Source organism: Prorops nasuta, unplaced genomic scaffold (genome assembly GCF_024137725.1).
Source record: "Prorops nasuta isolate Cenicafe-Biocafe unplaced genomic scaffold, Cenicafe_Pnas_1.2 PNAS00002, whole genome shotgun sequence".
In the NCBI taxonomy this organism is placed as follows: Eukaryota; Metazoa; Arthropoda; class Insecta; order Hymenoptera; family Bethylidae; genus Prorops; species Prorops nasuta.
The window spans coordinates 734,857-750,876 of NW_027116799.1; the positions used below are offsets into that span (position 1 = coordinate 734,857).

At 31.5% G+C, this 16,020-nt stretch overlaps 2 protein-coding genes across 4 annotated transcripts; both read right to left on the reverse strand.

Moving 5' to 3' along the window:
• Positions 1-313: 313 nt before the first annotated feature.
• LOC136777651 (putative leucine-rich repeat-containing protein DDB_G0290503) lies at positions 314-11,337 on the reverse strand. 3 transcript variants are annotated; one of them, XM_066734116.1, is made up of 13 exons: positions 10,839-11,337; positions 7,187-7,651; positions 6,432-6,715; positions 5,857-6,341; positions 5,689-5,777; positions 5,403-5,603; positions 5,096-5,335; positions 4,842-5,014; positions 4,294-4,749; positions 3,871-4,193; positions 3,689-3,792; positions 2,355-3,623; positions 314-2,277 (listed from the first exon to the last, which is right to left on the reverse strand). In XM_066734116.1, the coding sequence occupies exons 2-13, from the start codon at positions 7,301-7,303 to the stop codon at positions 2,062-2,064; spliced, it is 3,957 nt and encodes a 1,318-aa protein (XP_066590213.1). In that variant the 5' UTR covers positions 7,304-7,651; positions 10,839-11,337; the 3' UTR covers positions 314-2,061. The 3 variants fall into 3 exon arrangements, with proteins under 3 accessions (XP_066590213.1, XP_066590203.1, XP_066590193.1); XM_066734106.1 differs by having other exon boundaries at positions 314-1,927; positions 2,061-2,277; positions 5,857-6,715; XM_066734096.1 differs by having other exon boundaries at positions 5,857-6,715.
• Positions 11,338-11,387: 50 nt separating this feature from the next.
• Positions 11,388-13,887, reverse strand: CCT6 (chaperonin containing TCP1 subunit 6). The gene is made up of 6 exons (XM_066734129.1): positions 13,514-13,887; positions 12,330-13,257; positions 12,195-12,260; positions 11,905-12,127; positions 11,660-11,828; positions 11,388-11,585 (listed from the first exon to the last, which is right to left on the reverse strand). The coding sequence occupies exons 1-6, from the start codon at positions 13,648-13,650 to the stop codon at positions 11,513-11,515; spliced, it is 1,596 nt and encodes a 531-aa protein (XP_066590226.1). The 5' UTR covers positions 13,651-13,887; the 3' UTR covers positions 11,388-11,512.
• Between the last annotated feature and the right edge of the window lie 2,133 nt (positions 13,888-16,020).

Sequence of the window (16,020 nt, forward strand, 5' to 3'; positions counted from 1 at the left end):
AAAGGATTACTTTCATTAGCTAACGGTATATTTATTGCAACATCAGACAGTAAGCTGAAACTTCAGAATGATAGACTCAGAAATTACATGATAGACCAAGTACAAGAAACAACTTATGATTCTTAAAAGATATTTATTTCTATTCAATTCAAGTTTGGACCTGCTTATAAAGCAGGTACATAAATTACGAGATACACAACAGAGGGCCCTACTTTTTCAAAATCTATCCAGTCTGCCAATTATTCGATCAGGTAAGTATTTTTCAATTGCTTAAGTTTAATACTGAGTAAATCAAACACTATGAAGATGGTGACGTAAAATCTTTATTACAAAAAATAAATTAATTCACTCTACATATAAAAATACATAACTAATATTAATAATACTATGTATCCAGAGTTGATTACATAAGTTTATTGACGTATTAAATTAAATTAGAAACTTTGTTAAAAATTGATTGTTTGATCAATTTCTTAAAATTCTTTGCCTAAGGTTTCTCAGATCGTAAAAACCTAATTGTTTCTGTTTTCAAATTGTTCAAAAAAATGCATCAATTTATTTCGGTAAAATTAATATTGCACGCAATGATTTTACTTTTTTTAATATTATAATTTCATATTTTTCATTAAAGGATTGTTATTTGTAGTAATGAACATTTGTGTATGAATGAAGAGAAAATTTTTTAAAAATGTGTGATGTTGTAATTTTATTTGCAGAATGATAAAATTTAATGAAATTATTTAATAGTTAAATCAATTTTTATACGTGGAGGATGCTTCTATAATAAACAATACACTTTGTACAAACTTAGGAAATAATTCTCCTATGAACTTTCTTAACATAACATTTAAAATATAGAGATTCTCATAGACCAAGAATTAATCAACATTGAAAGAGAGTTATTTAGTTTGAGTTAATTTTATGTAAGTAGCTTCATTTCATCATATTAAAGTAATTACTGTAAAATATGAATGTTCAACCGTGATACGGGGGGTAGAAGGAGAGACTACTTTAAGAGGTAAAAAAGTACACCTTTTTGAAAAATATATATAGTGGCAAAAAAGTGAGTCAATGAAGCAATTTGCAAAAATATTTTAGTGTATATAACCGGTGTCTAAATTTGTAATTTCAACAATATTTTACATAGGTTATTTAATTTAAATAGAAAAATGTAGAACAATTTTGCAAGTCGAAGCCATTCCCAGAATGCTTTAAATTTTGATATTTCATTCTTAGTGTGCGGTATGTTGATGTAACATTGAAAATAATATAAATCAGTATTGTATAAAATCAATTGTAATCACTTTGTTTTTTGTTATATGTATATGTAAGCTCTAAGAAATATTTTATAGAATTTCACACAGAAACGAGAGATTGGCAGCTATTAATTCGTCTTTCAAAAAACTCGTCAATGTGTAGGAGGAAGGGGCAAAACAACCGAGCTACCTTAATATACCGAAAGCAGAGGTCAGTTGAGCTCTGCCTTTTAACAAACATATTCTCCAATAAGCTGTAAAAAATATAACATTTTCAACGAGACAGAGCGTTAAAGGATGTGACTTTTTTATACCTTTTAGAGCAGTTTTTACTCCACGGAGTATCGCAGTCGAGCATCCTTAGTCTAGAATTCATTTTAGCATGATGAAATGAAGCTATTTAGGAAAAATTAACCGAAACTTAATAATTATCTTTAAATGTTCACAATCACTTGACTACAATTTTAAATATGAAAAAAGATCTTGCGAAGATCTCCAGTCTTTAAAATATATTATGTCGTAATGTTTAGTGGAATTGTGCCACTTATGTCAAACTTGTACTTTAGAAGTTTATGTATAAAAAATTGTTCATGTTCACCGTTTAATTATTAAACGTAGAACATTGAACGGCGTATAATATTTCTATATTTCTAGAATTTTTAAATTGGTCCCTAAGAATAAAATCGTTTTATTAAAGTGTTGTACAATAAAGTGCTATAAGTTATAAAATTTCTAGCCTCTTCTAATTACACTTTATACTAAGCTATCAAAGCTATATTGCGTACTAATATTACTAATACATACTTCAACACTTTCTTTTGTACTTCAATTTTTGCCGCGCTTCTTCTATCTGTGCCATATATTCATTCTCTAGCTCTTTCATTTTTATAAGGACTTGTTCTTCATGAGTATTAACGATCATATCTAGGTTTTGTTTCATATGGCTCATAGATTTCTTGTACCCATCTTCTATTCGCTTGCATTCAGCGCGATAAAATTGATCTTGCTTCTGCACGCGTTCCTAAAAAAAATGCATAATGTTAGCGTGCTTATCACTTTATGTAATTATCAATCACATTTAAGGACACTAATATATACCTTATGTTCATTGGCTGTTTTCTTTATCATTTGATATTTATGTTTTAAAACACTGATATCATTTTTCAACTTTTTAATTTCTTCTAGTTGTTTACTTTCATTTTCCTTTAACTTATCTATCTCGGTGTTTAATTCCGATATCTTTCCTTCAGCCACGTGTACTTCAGCAACCCATTTCGTCATTAATTGGGCCATATCATTCCTTTCCTCTTCGACGTCAATCTCTTTCTGTTTTAATTGCTCTTGAAGCTGGTCAACTTTTTCCTTCTGCTCTAAAAACTCTTCATGATAATCTTTTCTTTTATCCTCAATCATTTGATTATAACATTTTTCTCTCAATTTATATGTATTGCACTTCGATCGTAGTTCTACAATACGTGACTTATATTCTTCTTCAAGCTCATTTCTTTTCATATGGTTATGCTCCTCTATTCCCTTGAGCATATTAACCACTTTTTGTTCCATCTCTTCCTTAACCTCTTTTATCACCATTTCTCTCATTTTCTGATAATCTGTCCCTTCGTGAGAACTTCTAGGTGATAAATTTAATTCAGCAGATACTTGCTTTTGGTTTTTAACATACTGCTCAAACAACTGTGCTTGACTCTTTAATTTTACAATTAATTTATCCCTTTCTTCCTTAACCTTGTCTAATTCATTTAACTTTTTTAGTTGTTCTTCTTTCAGTTCTAAATCTCTCTCCAACTGTTTAATCTTTTGCTCTAAAGTGCTATCACTCTTTCGGTCATCGCGCATATTAGTTAGTTTATTGGTCAATTGAGAAACAACTTCTTTGTACTTTATAAGTTCGCTTTCTAATCCGTTATTTGAATTTAATGTATATTCCTCACCTCTTTTTAATTTACTTTCAAGGTCCTTTACGATCTTCTGCAGCCCTGAACACTCTGTTTGCAACTGTGAGATTTTATCCTTATAAATATTCTTTGTCTTTAATACACTATCATATTTTTCTCTCAAAGTATCATTTTCCATTTGAATCTGGGCAATTTTTGCATCATCTGAATCTTGTAATTTCATATTTTTCTTTAAACTTGACAATTCTGAGTCAAGTTTAGAAACTTTTGAAACAAGCTCAGATTTTTCGGAGCAACAATTTTTATAATTTTTCTTCCACAATTCTAGAGAGATTTCCATTTGAGCCAGTTTCAATTTGGCATCGTCCAACTGATTTTGATACTCCAACATTTTTTTCTGCTCCTCTACAGCAACTTGAAGTTTTTCTTCCAAACGTTTACAATCTTCTTCAAGCTAAATAAAAATTAAGTTTAAAACATTAATATAAAATGTTAAATAATTCATTTAGGCATACATACCTGAGTAATTTTTTCTGAATGCTCTGAACAATGATCGGGGAAACGAACACTTATCCCTTGATTAGGACGAGCATCTCTTAGTTCTTGTATAGCTTTTTGTTTTGCTGCAGTAAGAATAAAAAAAATATTTTAATTCTACATTCTGCAGTTTATATTTATTAAATCAAGTTAAATGTTCTAACCTTTTTCTATCTCTTCATGTATTTTCTTACTATGCTCTTCTTTCTTCTTTCTTTCACGACTTAAGTCTTTCTCCAATTCCATAGCTTTATTTCTGAACATCTCACATTCTTGTGAAAGTTTCTCTGTTATTTTCATTTGTGCTTGTAAATCACGCTGAAGCTTTTCCAAACCAAGCCGCTGTTCATCAAATTGAGAGTAGTTTTCTTTCAGTACTATTATTTCATTTGCGTGTTCTTTTATAAGCTCTTCTTTCGATGTATACACATTAATATACTGTTCTTTAACTCGATTTAATTCCTTTTGTGTTTGCTCTAGTTGTACCCTAAAAATGAACATGCAACGTTATAATACGTATCGTTATATGGTGCAAAATAAAAGATTAGAAAATAACAAAAGCACATTAATTCAAGCACAAAACTTACGATAATTGCACTATTTCAACTTGAGCTTCCTGCCTTACTCTTTCTACAGCTTTATTATGTATTTCTAAATAATTTTTATTGTATTCATCAAGAACTACTTTCTCTTCCTGAGAGAGTTCTTCATTCTTTTTATAAATTTCTTGATTTATGGCCAAAGCCTCTTCTAATTTTTTCTCCAATTCTAATTTTTCCTCTTTAAGCCTTTCACATTGTTGTTTAACATCATCTAGATGATCTGACAATTTTTGTATCTTAGCATTAGCCTTTAAAGCTTGATCAGTTAGAACGGACCTAAGCTCTTGCTCTAATTCATTAACTCGTTTTGCATTTCGAGCTGCTTCTTTTTGACAAGTGCTGGCAGTGGATAAAGCTTTCTCCAGCTCTTTCTCCTTTTGAGCCAAAGTGTTCTCCAGCCGATTTATTTCTTTCCGTTTTAATGCTTGCGCAGCAAGACCTCTAGTAATATTACAACAACAATTATTATTGAAAATTTTATCACCATGTAGATTCGATATAAAATAAAATAGCATTTGACATAATTATATTACCTTTGTAATTCTCCCCTTAACTTATTCGTAATATCATCTGTAGGTTTAGATTTTGATTTATTTAATGAGTGACCTAGCTTTAACTGTCTTATAGAATCAGATTCATCCTCTACAGAAGTAGCTAGCAAGGAGTCATATTGTGCTACATCATTTCTAGCCATTTCTAATTTACTCTGGAAATGATTTTAAAAATTATATAGCAACTCTTAAAAATAAATTGTTGCAAAATATAAATTTAAAAAAGTTAAGTTTACTTGAAAATCCAGAAGAGTTTTGTGCATATCTTCCTTTTCTTGCGCAAGGTGCTTTACTTGTGCTTGTAACTGGATTACTTGCTGAGTATTATTATTTGACATTAGATTGTGACACTGTTCTTGACTTTCTCTTAAAGCTTGCGCTAGCCTATTCATGGCATCACCTTTTTCTACCAGAAGGTTTTCATGTGCTCTTCTAACATCATCCAACTTATGTTCTAATGCAGTATTTGCATCTTCCTAATTTAAAACAAATAAAATATGAATATAATAATATTATTAAGTCAAATATAAAATTAATAAATACCTTAGAATTTAATTTCTCTGTTAACGCATTAATTTGTGTTTGCATATTTCTTAATTCTACAGCATGCTTCTCTTGTGCTTGCTTCAAAAATTTCTCTTGAGTTTTATCATTAGCTTGCAGAGACTGAACTCTTTCAAGCACAGCAATTTTTTGTTGTAAATCAATAACAGAGTCTCTGGAGACACTTAACTCTTCTTTCATCTGGATTTAACAATTTATAAATTAAATAATTAAAATTATTTAATAAATTACTAAAGTTAATAAGATCATCTTAAAATGTGCTTACATTTTGATTCGTTTTCTCCAAGACAGCAATTTTTTCTTCCAAAGATGATACTTGGGATTGAAGGTCAACAATTTCAGCTTTAGCATCCACTGAAATTATTAATACTATGTAAATAATCTATAGGAAAATAGTTTTCTATCAATATTTAAAAAAACTGATTTAGTTTACCTAAAGCATGATGTGATTGATTTCTAGATATATTAGATCTTTCTACTTCTGCTTGCAGAAGAGCAACTTTTCTGTTTAATTGGCTGGCTTCCTCCTCTTTCTCAGTTTGTAGTTGTTTTAGCTCATCTGTCAATCTCTCGATTTCTCTTAATTTTACCATATATAATACTTCAAGTTGCTCTTTGCTTTCATAGTTGGCTGTCTTATATGCTGTATTATTATCATCTACTCTACCATTGGAGCTAGTATTGTAGCAGTGATTATAATGATCTGAAGTAATATTATCTCCACCGCCAAACTCATGATTATGTTTATGCTGTATGTTGTTTTCAAATCTATCAATATAACCATTTGTTTGATAATTTTCACGTTGAACATCATAATGATTTGCTGGAGTTTCACAACTGTATGGATAACTTCCATCAAAAACATATGCTTCATCATCTGCAGTTTGCAAGGCACGATTAAACCCTGTGCTTGGAGGTCTAGCTAGTGAATATGGGGTTTCCACTGTTGTATCAACATTATTTTCAATTTTATTACTTTTCTTATATGGAGTACCAATTTGTCCATACCCTAGAAATTCCCTTTGTAGGTCTGATACAGTAGGGCCAGCCTCTGAGCTTAACTTCAAATTTGTCATTGCATTTTGTTCAAAATCCCTTGAACTGTCAACATTGTCAAAACCACAATACTCTTTTTGATATTGTGATACTGTTCGACCTGAATTGTTTGTTTTATGAGTGGAGTATATTGTATTTGTACGATCATTTTCACCATCCTGACAGTGACTACTATCAACTGAACATGTATCATCATTGTCCAAATCGTCAAATGCATTTGTTATCATGTCACCTAACTAAAAAGAAACATGTTTGAGAAAGTAAAAAACCATTGGATAAATTCTAAAAACTGACACATGGATTATTTTCGTTCACGATATATTCTATAAACAAACTAAAAGTTAAAGAATTAATTTTTGAATATTATGATTATCTAAACTAATAGTTAAGATATTAAAAAATCTGTAGGATTTTTTATTTATTGGTACAGTTTTAAATTGTTTAATACTACGTAGACATGAACGACCCATGTGTTCAGTTGAAAAGTGCCAAAAAGACACCGGTATTTATAAACAAAACTTATGCGAGCCCAAGAGTTTATCTTAAAACCTATAAGATGTGTAACATAGACTATAGTTTTAAGCTTCAATTTACACTCAAGCTGTGTTTATGAATCCCGGTGAGATGTCCGGTTTAAAAGTTAAAATTATTTTTCAGTAAGACGATCTCGTATACAGTTTAATATTAATATTATATAGAATAAGTACCTCCTTATTCGTACGTTGAAAGTACTCCTGTTGCTCTTCCTCCTCCAATCTTTGTACATCAGCATTTAATTGAATAGCATCCGAGCCTTGAAACAGGCTCAGACCTGGAGCTTCCATACCTTTCAACTTTTACGGCCGTATTTACACTTTTACAGTCGTTACTCACACTCATCTCAGACAGTCAGACTGAGGAGCTGCAAATCTCAAGTAGAGTCTATTCGAAACTGAATGGTCCGAGGGAGCCTCTGTTAAGTGTTTACTCGAGATTTTTATACTTGAGAAAGCGCCTTTACCGCCTTTACACACCTATGTATAACCTCATCTCCAGTTCATAACTATGTGTATTGGTGTCGAGCGTGTCGACTGGTGTCGACTGTCGACTGTGCCGCGTTCTCACTTCTTTCCTTATTCGGCCACGCTGCCACTAGATGGCTCTTACGCAGAAGTATTTCAGTTTTTCAAACCCTAAAAGTAGTTATTCCTGATTATATTATTAACATGCTGGTATAGCTACTATAGCTTTAGTTTATACTACAGTTTCGGCCATTAATCTTGCGTCAGGCGAGGGGAAGTAGAAATTAAAGGGGTGAAGGGATATCTAGGGAGTTTGTCCGTAGCTGTCAAATGGCGCGATTAACCCTCAATTATGGATTGTAAACAAAAGTAATATTTTCGGAAAACGATTGCGGAAAAGAAGGAAGAATTTTAATACATAACAGAGAAGAAGAAATATATCAAATGAGTATAAATTAATAAAAAAAATGAAAATTATTGTGAATTTTTAAGAAAATATACTTTGTGGCTATTTTATTTTTGTTACAGGTGAAATCCTGTTATGATGGCTTTCTATTAAGGAAAAAAGTTCTTATAAACAAATAAGTGCAAAAGCATTAAGATATGAAGTATTTCTGTGTGGCCCAGTCATTTCGATAATTGTGACTTAATGTTATGATAGTGAATGTGTAAGCGATTAGTGTATATACAACAAACTCTTATTGTAAATTTAATAATCTTGTATGACAATGTTTTAATTGCTATTATTTTAAATTAAAGCTAGTTTAATTAACATATTATTTTTATTTCATCCCTTTCACAAAATTCTAAACACACATGGTAATTACCTATTCTTGTAGTAGTCATATATTCGTTAAATTACTTACAGAATTACAGCTGTTTATATTTGTAAAGCATAGCTGTTTGTTGCAATGATTTTTATTATTCAATGTGAGACAAATTGCATTGGGTTTAGGCAAATGTCTTATTGATCCGCCACATCCTTCCATATCTTATGTAATATTTATTTGCCTTGTTAGTTCTTTCTTTTAGTTTTCAAAATATACCAATATTTTTTTGCTATTTTTATATACACTCAGATATGGCTATTCTATTGAATAATTAATCTTATAAATGTCAAGATGATTGGTAAACCATTGTTCTATTAAATTTGAAGAATGAACACTTGAATTATTTTACTTATAATGTTTGGCATCTCTTCCATAGGATTTATATTTGAGAGGATGTTGTTCTCCAGTACATTTAAGTATACTGCTGAAATCATCTTGCTTTTAGCTTCAAATAATTCACATTTGGATATCCTTCCTCAATATATAATACATATTTTGTTAGTCCTATTTGTTTGTGAAATTTATCTGTTCTAAAACCTTAATTAATCCAGTTACTAGATATATAAAATATCATTTGCAAAGAATTGATATCTTTCTATCAATCTTAACAATATCATAATAGATGAAATGAAATAAGTATTCTATATTCAAAATGGATATCCATGCGTGTAGTTGGAAAACTATTTGAAGCTGAAAACAAGATGAACTCAGGAGTAGTATTGTCAGATCTGTGTGTATGTATAAATGAATAAAAAATTAATGTTATATGTTGTAGACTAGAAGAAAATAGTGTAACAGAGCCAAATAAATGTCGCATAAGATATGGAAGGATGTGGCGGATAAATAAGACACTTACCTAAACCCAATGCAATTTTTCTCACATTGAATAATAAAAATCATTGCAACAAAAAGCTATGCTTTACAAATATAAAACAGTTGTAATTTTGTAAGTATTTTAACGAATATATGACTACTACAAGAATAGGTAATTACCATGTGTGTTTAGAATTTTGAGAAAGGGATGAAATAAAAATAATATGTTAATTAAACTAGCTTTAATTTAAAATAATAGCAATTAAAACTGTCATACAAGATTATTAAATTTACAATAAGAGTTTGTTGTATATACACTAATCGCTTACACATTCACTATTATAACATTAAGTCACAATTATCGAAATGACTGGGCCACAAAGAAATGCTTCATATCTTAATGCTTTTGCACTTATTTGTTTATAAGAACTTTTTTCCTTAATAGAAAGCCATCATAACAGGATTTCACCTGTAACAAAAATAAAAAAACCACAAAGTATATTTTCTTAAAAATTCACAATAATTTTCATTTTTTTTATTAATTTATACTCATCTGATATATTTCTTCTTCTCTGTTATGTATTAAAATTCTTCCTTCTTTTCCGCAATCGTTTTCCGAAAACATTACTTTTGTTTACAATCCAAAATTAAGGGTTAATCGCGCCATTTGACAGCTACGGACAAACTCCCTAGATATCCCTTCACCCCTCTAATTTCTACTTCCCCTCGCCTGACGCAAGATTAATGGCCGAAACTGTACTCCCTTAGAAAAAAAAATGCTAGAGAACTACAAGAAACGATTTAATCTCTATTGTTTCTTATTGTTTTCTACAAATTTAATCGTTGATAGTTTTAATAGTCGACAGAAAATGCAATCATTTTTAATAAGTTCCTATAATATTATTTCCATTAGTATCGTTGACCATCATATCGTAACAATCTTAAGGGATTAAAGTATAAATTTACGATGAGCCTGACAAGTTACCTATCGTACTTTTCCTATAGAAAATATTCCATTCAATTTTATCTGAACATCACTATAAAAATTAATTTATCCAGAGGTAAACGATTTAAACCCGTATTTTATTAAGGATAAACGATTAGATCTAGATAATAATCTACTGTATTTATTTCTATAAAAAATTCCAGCCGATTTTATCTGAATTATATTTTTTCGAAAAGTAAACGGTTTTAAGTTATACTCTTTATGAAGGATAAATGTAGAACTCGAATAATAACTTAGCGCATGTTTCCAAGCCTATAACTTTGAACTCCTTTTCTTATTCTTTATATATTTTATCCTTTACTACTACCTATCCTTTATTTACATAAAATAACACGTTATACTCTTTATTATGTAGACACAAGTATGCTAGTTTTAGTTTAAATTATCCCGCCGTAGGGTATAGTATCATATCTGACTTTAGTTTTGTTTATTATGGAGCCATAAGTACATTAAAACCACTAGAGAGCGCTTACTAGGCAAATCAGAAAATAGTCTTTCCCAAACCCAACCCAACAGAAATATAAAAAAAGGCTCCCTCAGGGCTCAGTTGAATAGACACAGATGAAATCTCCCTCATTGATGAGTAGACTCGACTAAAGAAACCCACAAATATGAACGTTGATTATAAATACGTTCAATATTCATAAGTTTAATGTGCTAGCTTAATATATATCCATAACATATTTTTGTTTATAATACCATAACCTACACGCAACAAGTGGGTCAGAGAAGAAAGGCTTCACTTAGCATACTGCGCGTTGAAATAAATATAAAACTTTAAATCACTATACATTTTTGCTCGATTATTTTACAATAGCACTGTGACAAAGTTTACATTTATGGCAGTTGATAAACAAATAATCACTGATTAGTCTGCTTGTAAACAATCTTTGAATGCTTTGAAAAGTCAAATGAGTCAAACTACATCTTACATGTCACAATAAACATATATGTATGTGTGTACGCGGAAGTAAGGCTTTTTATCAATTTAAGCATTTTCATTGGTTGTTTGGATTCTCTGACAGAAATCCACGCACAGCTGTGTTCAGAGAATGAACGGCAAAAATGACTGCGCTTGCGCAAAGCATATTGTATGGGTATAGAATATGGATATAATGCACGATGTTCTTTCTCGATTACAGTGATAATCGAACAATCATTTAGTGACTGTTTAACACTTTTTTAAAATCATCTATTTGGATACATTATAGAATTTAAGTAGTTTATTAAGTCAAGTGAGAATTACAAGCGTGAGAAATGCAAGGTAGAATGTAATCAATTTACTTGGTAAAATTGTACAAATTTCTTAGAAGCTAAAAGATGAAAATTAATTGAATGCTTAATTAAAATTAATTCATAAATTTTTATCTGAATGTAAATTTTTTAGCCCTTCAACGATGACAATCCTGCTCTCATTATCTCATCGACTAGTAACAAATTGCTGGCAATAATTGTGCTGAAATAAATGAATCATAGAAACTTATATTCATTGAAATTATAGATAGAAGGAATTAAAAAAATGAGCTTTACCATGAGTTAATAATTTGTTTTTTCACGTTGTAATTATCAAAAATGCCAGCATCACTGGGTTTTAAAGCTTCTCCAGAAGAAACATCCAATCCTACAGCTTCTCCCAGCATATTGCTTTCTTCTAGAAGCTTAACAATGGTATCTTGGGAGTCAAAACCACTGTTCACAGCTGGAAAATGTGAAAGTGACAAAAGTTGTGTACAGATTTGAGGGCAATATGATAGACTTTACCTAATACTACTCACCTAAAGTTTTTGGAATAATTAATAACGCTTCCGCGTAAGCTTGAACCCCCAAACGTTGTTTTCCCTTAACTTGTTCTTTATACTGCTGAAGGGCTTTACTAGCTGCTACCTCAAAGGCGCCAGCGCCAGGCACAACGGCACGATCATCAATGGCATTCTTAATTGCTCTTAAGCCATCATGCACAGCATCTTTCAGCTGATCCAATGTATATTTATTTGGCCCCTTTACAGAAAGTTAAAATTTAAAAATATATAAGTAATACTAATATTTCCTGAAGCAATTTGTTTACCTTCAAGAGAATAGTAACGGAATTAGGCTCTTTGCACTCTTCTATAAAAGTGTATTTTGTTTCTCCCTAAGAAAAGGTAAAAATATGTCAGCAAACTATTAAAACAGAAGATTCCGAAATGAGTGTAAAATTTACCAAGACATGTTCGTATACGAGACCAGCCCAACCTAAATGTTCTTCTTGTAAATCATCAACGGAGTTCATAGCGACTCCACCGCAAGCAAGGGCTAAACGTTCCATATTTCTACGTTTGGCGCGACGTAAAGCCATAATATTTTCCTTGGCCAATAAGTCCAAGGATGGTGGATCAATTCCTTTTTGATTGATAATGACAAAAGATTTGTTTGATCCATCACACAATTTTTTCTTTAATGCAATAATTTTTTGAACCCTGTTATCAATAAATTGGCGTTCGGCTGATACCAACTTTTCTCTCTCTTCAGCAGTTTTGTAAAAGAATCCACTATTCACTTCGCTTTTTTCATATTCCAAGCTAACGTTACAAGTTAGAATATATGCATTCTCCAAACGTTTTGGCATATCTGGATGTCTAGAACCATGATCAGTTACTATACCCCGAACTAGGGTAGTATCAGCAGCAGTTCTGTGCTGCATCTCCATTAACTCAACCATATGAAGATCAATATCTTTATTATCAGTTTTAATTGCTAACACAGCGTCAACACAGATCTCTGACAGTTTCTCTGCTATTACAGGATGTACTTTTGTTTTCAACGATGTTTTTGCAATATCCAATAAACCCTCTTTAGTTGGTTCAATTGGAACCTTTAATGAATCAAGAATTTCTAGTGTCTTGATGCGAGCTAAATCAAAACCTTCCGTTAATACTCTAGGATGAAGTCCTTCAGAGATATATAGATCTGCTTGTTTAAGTAGCTCCCCAATGACTAATACTGTGCTGGTTGTACCATCTCCAGTTATATCGTCTTGCGCAGTGGATGCTCTTGCTATTAAAGAAGCTGTAGGATGTTTAATTTGCATTTCATGAAGCAGGACATTACCATCCTTCGTTATTTTAATATCACCAGCTCCAGAAACTAGCCTAAAAATATATATATATATAATTAGAAAGTTTGCAATTATTGACCGGCCGTGTTCACATCCGAAAATGCCTTATAAGGACATAATAAAGATCGTCTCTTTCTCTATAATCAGCGCATGCCATAACCTTTGAAACGTTATGCTTTCAAGCAATACGAAAAAGTGGAAAAAATTCAGTTCAAAAATTTACTTAAGGATAAGGTGTAATAAATAGTGAAGAACAAATAGATAGTGACACGTGAATATGAGATACATACATTTTCATAGTTCCCTTGGGTCCCAAATTCGTCTTCATTACATCTTGTATTCCCTTTGCTGCTGATATATTTACAGCTAAAGCTTGGGCAGCTCTAGCGAATTCGGCTTTAGGATTTAACAAACTAATTGCTGCCATTTTTAAATATTCGTTTTACTTTAAAACTTTGAAAGCAAAATGACTTCAGGATCTTCCGGATTCCGGCTACTCAGGCTAAGGCTAACCATAGATTAACAGAACTACTCAAATCAAATAAAGAAGAGCAACAGCGCCATCCCTATTTAAAATATAGAATCTTAGGATGTGAAAGTGTGAGTATACATACACACACGCATGCTAAATTCAGCTAAATTGATTCATAGGCCATTTCAGTTAATTTCACTGTGTACTTTCTCTGCTAATTCATATAATGCAAAAAGGCACGAAGACTATGATTTTCTCAATTTTTCACATCGTCCACACTTCTTTATCCTCTCATGGCCCATGGCTCTCAGCTCTCTCAGCTCTCACCTTTCCAAGAAAACCGCTAGTACCGGTGGACGATCATAGAGGCGCGCAATGAGAAAAACGCGAGGGTCATTTTTCATACACAATCTTCCTCCGCACTATTCGCTCTCATCACTGATATAAGCGTCTTGTCTTGATGGCTTTTTAAAGTTATTTGTCGTTGAAAACTACCGTATCTCTAGGATTATATTAATACACGATTTAAATCAACTTTATAATACTTTAATTACTTAAATTCCAAGTATTTCATCTGTACCTATACATGAGACTGAGATGACGTGACGTGATCGTATTTGACTGCAAAAGCGCCAATTCTGGCATCTTGAAGAAAATATGGTTTACTATTTAATTTTCTGTTGTCAGTCTCGCAAGGTGTGAAAACTTGACAAGGAAGTATTGTACTGTTGTCATTAATACGATTAAACATTATATTACATTTCCTCTCTCATAACTCTAATATCATATACTCATACAGCATAACCGCTCAGAGAAATTTGGTTATTCGTTTGGAAGAAAGCGCCCTCTCGGGCGCCCCGTAGTGGCGCGCAAAGGACAAAGCCCGGGAATCGTCGCAACTGATCCAATTCCCCAATAAACTCGATCTATTCGAGCTGCTGCAGATTTTAAATGATCAAAGTAGGCTTATCCTTTTTCGTTTACATACCAACGTGCACCGTTTCGCTATGTTTTATGGCCAAAACAATAAAGCTAATTTAATACCTGCACCCCCACCGGGATAGGCGCTAAATTAAAACAATGCTACTTGACTTATTTCAATCATAATAAGTAAAACTAATGCATACAGGATGTAATCTTACAACTGTAATAAACGACTAGAATGTAAAGATACACGCATATTACTGTGTCAATGTTTTTCGTTAATAAATTTTGTATCTCTTGCTTAATCTTCCTTCTGGAAGTGAATTTTTTGAATAATTAAAAATCGATTGTAGGCTTGCCGAAAGCGACTTAGACGAAGTTTCTTCATATTTTAAATCAGTCAAGGAAATAAATTTCCTTCTTTCATCGTTACCAAGAGCCAAAGACGGAATTTTTATATAGTAATTATAAAAAAATTGTTCTGTATTTCCATCGGAAAATTATTCAAAATACTTTGGCTCGTACGAAACTTTACGTTGTTCTTGGAAGAAATGAAAAAATCAAAATATATATTTGTACCATTTATTTAAAATATACAAATAAATGTCGTTGCAGTACTTATATACATACCGTACAATAATTTTCTTAATTATTCGATAAATTGGCTTTTAGGAAGTTAGGGTCAAGTGGCAGACTTTAAGTTTAATAATAAAAAATCATCACACTGATATTCTGCTAGAATTTTCAAATTTTTGCCGCGTGTCATTCTTAAACTATGTATATATATATATATATATATATATATAGTAATATTAAGTAAAAGCAAATGGAAAATATGCAAGTCTGATAGATATATATAATTAAGCACAAGACTTGTTGTATTTTATTTCTTTGCTTTTTCTTTAAGCCATAAGTAGGATTAGTAACTGATAGTTTATCAATTAAAGATATTAAAACCATTTGTAAACCATTTAGAAATTCAGTCAGGATAAAAAAAGTTAGAAGCCATTAAGCATCTTGCAAAGCGAAATATCTCATAAAATTGTGCTTGCTATTCATTTCTTGAGTAGGAACGGAGCAACCATTGCGTTTTGCAATGTGTTTTTTATATACAGCATTGTTATAAAATATTTTAGCACAGAGCTTGCATTCGAATATTATTGGTTTTCGAAAGAGAAAATCATCGTCGGACGTAGCAGCTTGTTTGGGATTACGGACTGGCGTCCCGCTTGTCGCAAAATTTGGCTGTGTGTTGTACTGTTGAATTAAAAATTGGCTAGGCAGCCGTGAAGAAGCATCGTCTTCTGCTCTATTCGAAGCAGTTTCCGTTTGATTCTGTGAACATTGAAAAACAAACAAATCCATCAGTCACTGAATAAAATCGTAGAATTGAAATTGTGC

Bases quoted from the DNA above. Each gene is read 5' to 3' on its own strand.
- CCT6 (XM_066734129.1), bottom strand. From the start codon at position 13,650: ATGGCAGCAATTAGTTTGTTAAATCCTAAAGCCGAATTCGCTAGAGCT. The intron at 11,829-11,904 runs GTGAGTAGTATT...CACATTTTCCAG, and splicing joins AATTATTCCAAAAACTTTAG to CTGTGAACAGTGGTTTTGAC. The intron at 11,586-11,659 runs GTAAAGCTCATT...CATTTATTTCAG, and splicing joins AAACAAATTATTAACTCATG to CACAATTATTGCCAGCAATT.
- LOC136777651 (XM_066734106.1), bottom strand. From the start codon at position 7,303: ATGGAAGCTCCAGGTCTGAGCCTGTTTCAAGGCTCGGATGCTATTCAA. The intron at 6,716-7,186 runs GTACTTATTCTA...GTTTCTTTTTAG, and splicing joins TTCAACGTACGAATAAGGAG to TTAGGTGACATGATAACAAA. The intron at 4,194-4,293 runs GTAAGTTTTGTG...GTTCATTTTTAG, and splicing joins GTTGAAATAGTGCAATTATC to GGTACAACTAGAGCAAACAC.